Consider the following 7,210-nt stretch of genomic DNA (forward strand, 5'->3'; position numbering starts at 1 on the left):
AAGATGAATCGTAAATTGGCTATAACTTTTGATTCGGGTATCGTCATGGGCGCAAAACCTATCCATCCTTATTGAAATAGGTCATCCGTGGTGGACTGACCCATTAAGTGGGTCGCATCTATCCGTTTCGTCAGAAAAGGCGCGCTTTCAGCTCAAAAACGAATTTTTAGGAAAATTTTACTATTTTTAGTAATTCCGATTTTTTTAATATTTTTTAGAGTTTTAGATTTTCTTTCCTTTTAGAAATAAATTTTAGTTATACTAGGACTCTTCTAGAGAAAGTTTATTTGCAATTTTTATTTTTAGAAATTAGGCCTTAGAAGAGTTTTATTAGAATTAGGATTTTTATTAGAGTTAGAATTTTGCTATTTTTGGTAATTACGAATTTTAGTTTATTTTTTTTTCTATATTAATGGTGTAAGGACACACATTATGGAATTATCAATTATTCATCAATCAATTTCGAATTTATTAGAATTTATTTCTATTTTCTGCTTTCTTTCCTCGTGGATTCGAGAAGTCTCTGTGAGGAGTCCAGAGAAGTTCCGTGGATTCGGAATAGTTATCCTCTTGAGGAAGACGGTGCTCGACCTCACGTCCTCCCTGCATGTCATTCCTAATATTTCCCCAATGAAATGATGATAGCCATTCAACAAAAAAATGAACAATTGCAAGTAATTATCCACATTTAACAGGCATTGTTAGATCATGCAATAGAGAAAAGCCCCACATTAACAGTTTATAAGGCCGTTGCATGTTTCCTCATTTTGTACCAGCTTTCACACTAGCACAAGCACAAGTTGAAATAAACCAAGCACAAGCACAAGTTGAAATAAACCAACTTCAAACATGAAGCTTAATCATAATTAAGAATTACATATCACATAACATAGAGATGAGAAAAATCCCCATTTTACTGATCTGGCAGCCTGAATTAGGACCAGAACAATACTCATGCAGTTCTCACAACGAAATCTTCACATGAACATCTGCATTTGCATTTGCCAGCTTTCACCTAGTCTATCTGGACATGCATTTAGGTTGTTCGGCAGGACATTACAATGTTTGGATGGTTCTAACACTTTTGTTGGTGGTATATCAATGTACATGTGCAAAAAGAAATTATTCACATTCATCATGCAAAAGATCTTAATCCATAATGGGACTTTGCTAGATTATAATAGCATTTTGAAAAGGGTTTATAAAGTGTTCAGCAATTAAACACCTTAGAAACCTAATAGTTTTCTTATTATAAGCAGATAATATCTGTATCCTATTACATTCATGATACAATCTTCCTTTGCCTAAGATGGGACAAAATAAAGGAAAATAAACAAATCTTCCTACATATAAAGCATCAGTACAAGCTCACTCATGAGCCAAGATTATATATATCTAAAGCTTGTTCAACAAACTTATTGTATTTCAAAATCTTTCTTAACAAACTTGCAGTAATATCTCAGTAATGACTGAGGTAAGATGTACCTTCACCCCACAGTGGTGATCTAACTTGTATCTCTGTGAATTCTGACCTCAGATATAAGTCCTTGATTGCATGCATTTCCATGACAACATTTTTCATCTCCATTCGTTCTCTCGGAGATTCCAAAGAACACAACACACCAATTCTGACCATCGAAATCAAGCAATCACGCATTTTATTCCTTGCATTGATATGATTTCCACTGCCTTGAGTAACTTCCACTTCTTCAAAGAGATATGGATCTGCAATCTCCATTACTCGTTCATGCAATGCCAACTTGGCAAAATGATGAAGGCTTAGATTGTCTTTAAACATGTCATCAGTTGGCCCCTTTCCAGTTATCATCTCCAAGAGAAGGATTCCATAGCTGTAAACGTCTCCTTGTGTAGAAGCTTTACTGCCCATTGCATACTCTGTAATTTGTACATTTCATATTTAAATATAAGCAAATATTCCATTTAAACAATTAATTAGCATTTCCGTTTATCCTAAAGTTGGGAATTTCTAACATTAGCAGAGAAAGAAAGCACCAAATGTGAAAGTTCGCCTGATCCAATGGTTGTATGTGAAAATCTCCTTTGGATATGTATTGAGTACCTTCATTGATATTTATGTTAATTGAAACTTTATGGTTTCCTAAGTATTTAGCTGCCCAAGGAAGTTCTTGTGGGCCGAAGTTATGTGGGTCAACATGAGAAATCCAATGCAACCGTCCATCAATTTCAAAAGCTCGTAATAGTACAGCAACTTGATAAATATTAAGATCCAAAACTCAAGTAGGCCATACAACACCTAATAATGAGAATGGAAATGCCGAATGTTGAGGCCTTCCTGGGGGCCACCATGATGTTTATATGCCATCCAAACCGTTCATCTGGTTATTCCCACTGGCATGAACTGAAACCATAAATATTAGCATAATGCGAAACTTTTATGGCCCAATGAAAGTTTCAATGTTGAGCCTTTAACACTCAATGATTCCTGCCTTGTGGCCCACTTGTATCTTGGATCTAAATAATTATTGGCCTGCCGTCCTATTGTGAGCTTCCGAAATTGATGGATGGATTGGATTTCTCAAAGACATCACCTTGGGCCCCATATAGCCTACACCCACGGAAGCTTTCCTTAGGAGTGGAGCACAAGTATCACACAGATACACTTAAAAGAATAAAATTAGAGAAAATATATGAATCTTACCTGGAGCGACGTACCCAATAGATCCCTTCACCCCAAGCGATATGGTTTGAGCAACCTCAGATAAAAACCTCGCTAACCCGAAGTCACCCACATGGGCAATCATGTCATCATCAAGAAGAATGTTGCTTGGTTTTAAATCACGATGCACGATTGATGTGTGGCAATGGTGATGTAGATAATCCAGTGCAGAAGCCACATCAAGCGCTATATTTAACCTTTGAATAAAGGTTAAATTCCCCCTCTGCTGGTCATACCCATCTTTGGGTAACCACATGTCTAGACTTCCATTGTTCATGTACTCAAAAGCTAAAGCCTTGAACTCGTTGCCTTTATAATCAATGCTTGAGCAACAGGTTAAGATTTTAATAAGATTCCGATGCCTAATGTTTCTCAAAGCTTCACATTCGGCCATGAAACTCGTCAGAGCTCCTTGCTGTTGAAGGTTGAGGACTTTCACTGCGAAAACAGTTCCATCTTGATCTTGTGTTCCTTTATATACAGAACCAAAGCTTCCACTGCCAATCAAATTTGCAGAAGAGAAGCCATCTGTCGCTTTAAAGAGGTCTGCATATGATATGATCATGAAAGGATCCTCCACGGACGGCGGAACAGGAGGTTTCTTTCTCGACTTTCTTACCCAGTACAGAGTGGTAACGAAACATGATAATAACATAAGACATAGGACAACACCAATTATTGAGAATTTTACTTTTGAAGCAAGAGACATCCCCAATTTCTTGGAAGCTTGGCTAGAGCACGCAGGCAATTTCAATTCTTCGATACCTCCACAAAGCTTACTATTTCCGAGTACCCAAACTTCACTGGCATTTCTAAAGACCCCTTGTTTTGGTAATTCACCCTCGAAATCATTGAAAGATAGATTTAGGTATTCCAAAGCAGAAAGGTTCTCCAGGTATTTCGGAATCTTTCCAGACAAGTTGTTGCCTGAAACATCTAGGGATCGAAGGCCTCTTAGAGTACTAAATGTAGAAGGAATTGAACCTTGAAAGAAGTTCCCATCCAACCCAAGATACTCTAGGCTTAGACAGTTACCTAGTGTGCTTGGAATTTCACCTGACAATTTGTTATTAGAAACATTCAAACTCTGGAGAGCTTTCAAGTATCCGGCTTCCAATGGCAGATCACCGCTAAACGAGTTGTTTCCAACTAGGATTTGAATTAATGAGGGAAAGCTGAAAAGTTGTTTGGGTAAGCTACCACTAAGATTATTATCGAAGAGGAGCAAGAACTGCATGTGTACACAATTTCCAAGACTTGAAGGTACGCTCCCTGTTAGACTGTTTTGGTATAAAGAAAGTATATACAACCGGGACATGTTCTGCAAGGAAGATGGAATATTTCCAGATAATTCATTTCTACCGTAGGAAAGTACCTCCATTTTCTTAAGCTTCCCAACACTAATAGGAATGGCACCCGTTAAAAAGTTATATTGCATAGACAACCTTGTTAAGCTGAAAAGGTTTTGAATCCCAGATGGGATGCTTCCGAATATCCTGTTCTCATCAAGTACTAGCCATGTCAGTTGGGTAGAAAGATTAGCTATGGAGTCAGGCAAGGCACCGCTGAAACGGTTATTGCCCATGGCCAGTATTTGTAAGCTAGTACAATTGGTCAATGAAACGAGAAAACTCAAGTCACGAGATTTCCCAGTTCCAAGTCGATTGCTGCCGAAACCTACCTTAGTGAGACCCTTGAGGCTTCCAAGATTCATAGGCACGGATCCACTAAAACTATTGTCCGCAAATGAAATAATTACGAGTCCCGAAGCGTTGGGTAATGAAACCGGTAAGGGTCCTGTGAATTGGTTTCCTCCAACATAGAGTTCTTGGAGATTAGGGAGAGCGAGGCCTAAGTTGGATGGAAGATTTCCATTCAATCGGTTATCTGCCACGTCCAATATGGTAATGGATGAAAGATTGTATAGAGAGGGAGGAATCCTACCTGACAGGTTATTAGAATAAAATGCAAGCAACTCTAACCTTACCAGCTGGCTAAGCTCACTTGGGATGCTGCCTTCGAGACTGTTCTCCGAAAGAAAAAGGTTAGTGAGAGACGAAAGGTTTCCAAGTGAAGGTGGGATGCTTCCTGTAAGACTGTTGCGACCAAGGTCCAATATGGTGAGCTTGGATAGAGAACCTAGCTCAGCTAGAATGCTCCCTACATGCTGGTTCCCGTGAAGACCGATGAATTTGAGTTCTGGACAGTGGGTCAGATTTACTGGAATTTCTCCGGTGAATGTGTTGCTGTACAGAATGAGATACTGCAAGCGGAACAAATGGTCAATCTCTTCAGGAACGATGCCGTAGAATCTGTTGTTTGTGAAATCGATGACCCCGAGGAAGGTGAGGTTTGCTATGTAAGGAGATATGGGGCCCACCAAGTTTTGGCCAACAAGGTTCAAGGCCGTGACCCTTTGAGGATGCCGGCGACCACCGCAAGTCACTCCTTGCCAGTGGCAGAAGTGGAGAGTATGGTTCCAGGAGCTCAAGGAATGGAGAGGATCGTCAGTTATCAGATGTTTGAAGTGGACCAAAGCAAGATGATCTGTTTCGTTGGAGAAGTTAGCAGCAGATCCCAACAACCATGGAATGTACATGGGAGAGAAAATGATGGCATGGAGGAGCAATGACCAAATTGCCCTTAGGCTCATTGGCGAGAGATCCATTATTGGGTTTGTGAATGCAGGAAAGCCAAGGTGTGGAGAGAAATAGGGAGTGGATTCCCCTCTATATATACGGAGAAGGGCCCACTTCTCGTCAATTCATGACTTGACCAGGATACTAAATAACAAATGGTCCGTTGATTTCTTGGGTACTTTTTTTTAGTGCGAATCCTCTGTTTCGTGGAGGCAGTGAGTAGCTGATTCCACCTTTACTATCTCACTGCTTCACCTTTACTATTCGTCGAAGCAGTGAGTACGTCACCAGTTTTTTTTTTTTTTTTTTTTTTTTTTAATATATTAAAAACAATTACACTTTAGATAAAAGTCTTAACGGAGTCGTTAGACGGTTTCCATTTGGAAATTGAATTGCCTACTTAGTACAGTAGGCTCCTCTCGTACTAAGTTCTAAGATCGGAAAATCCTAGCCATTGAATTTTTATTTTATTTTATTTTATTTTTTTTCAAAAGTGTAAACTCAGTTGGAGTGGAGCTAAAAAGAAAACTATATTTTTCCATCTAATTTAAGGGTTTGAGCCCAAAATTGAAGTATATCCAAATATCAAGTGGATCATACCACAGTAAACAGTGGGGATAATGATTTCCACCGTTGAAACCTTGCTAGGCCCCATAGTGATGTTTATTTGTCATCCAACCTGTTCATAAGATCATACAGACATGGATGAAGGGAAAACACAAATATAAGCTTGATCCAAAACTTTTGTAGCCCCCAAGAAATTTTCAACGGTAAACGTTCAATTCAACTGTTTCCTATGGTGTGGTCCATTTGAACATTGTATATGCTTCATTTTTGGTCTCAAGCCCTAAAATTATCTCGTAAAATTGATGGACAGAGCGGATAAAATACATAAATCATGGTGGACCCCACAGATTTACTCAGTGCGCTAAGCGTAGTGAGACTACGCAATCTGCTTCCTTCCATGTGGGGATTCAGCGCACAGGTTGAGGAGCAAGACTCGCTATTAAAGTGACATCACCTAGTTATGTGCGTCCCACCATAATGTATGTTTTGTATACATACCGTCTATGCATTTGGAGAGATCATTTTAGGGCATGAGCCAAAGAATGAATCAGATCCAAAACTCAAGTGGACCCCACCACAGAAAACAGTGGAGAGAGTCATGCCCACCATTAAAAACTTCTAAGGGTCACAAAAGTTTTCGATCAAGCTGATATTTGTGTTTTCCCTTCTTTAATGTCTGTGTTAACTTATGAACAGGTTGGATCTCAAATAAAAACCACGGTGGACGTTAGGAAGGCTTCAACGATCGACCCTAAAATGATATCTCTGAATGGATGGATAGTGTGGATACAACACATACATCATGGTGGGCCCCACATAACTTGGTAATGTCACTTCAGTAGCGAGTCTAGCTACTCAACCTCCTGTCAGTAGCTAATACACTTCCAATTTCTTTCTTCTAAAATTTAATTAGGTCACGTCATCTTACGACAATTTTATAAGATAAAAAAAAAAATTGCAAAATCTGTATGATTAGCAAGGAATGTTAGCTGCTACCCAGGATGAGTGATGTCGTAGAATCCTCACTATGGGCCCACCTTGATCTATGCACTGTTTAACTACCCAATCCATCTATTTTCTCATATTATTTTAGAGAATTGTACAAAAAATGAAGCAAATACAAGATCACACCACAGGAACAGTGGTCAATGAATGCCAACCATTGAAAACTTCATTGTCCACCGTAATGCTTATTTGCCATCCAATATGTTGTTGATAAGGTCACACAGTCCGAACAAAGGAAAAACACAAATATAAGCTTGATCTAAAATCATTTGTGCCCCACAAAAAGGTTTTAATAATCAAT

At 39.0% G+C, this 7,210-nt stretch overlaps 1 protein-coding gene across 1 annotated transcript; it reads right to left on the reverse strand.

Annotated features, from left to right (window-relative positions):
• Positions 1-1,348: 1,348 nt before the first annotated feature.
• LOC131252583 (probable LRR receptor-like serine/threonine-protein kinase At3g47570) lies at positions 1,349-5,480 on the reverse strand. The gene is made up of 2 exons (XM_058253199.1): positions 2,681-5,480; positions 1,349-1,896 (listed from the first exon to the last, which is right to left on the reverse strand). The coding sequence occupies exons 1-2, from the start codon at positions 5,364-5,366 to the stop codon at positions 1,460-1,462; spliced, it is 3,123 nt and encodes a 1,040-aa protein (XP_058109182.1). The 5' UTR covers positions 5,367-5,480; the 3' UTR covers positions 1,349-1,459.
• Between the last annotated feature and the right edge of the window lie 1,730 nt (positions 5,481-7,210).

This window comes from Magnolia sinica, chromosome 8 (genome assembly GCF_029962835.1).
Source record: "Magnolia sinica isolate HGM2019 chromosome 8, MsV1, whole genome shotgun sequence".
Lineage (NCBI taxonomy): Eukaryota > Viridiplantae > Streptophyta > Magnoliopsida > Magnoliales > Magnoliaceae > Magnolia > Magnolia sinica.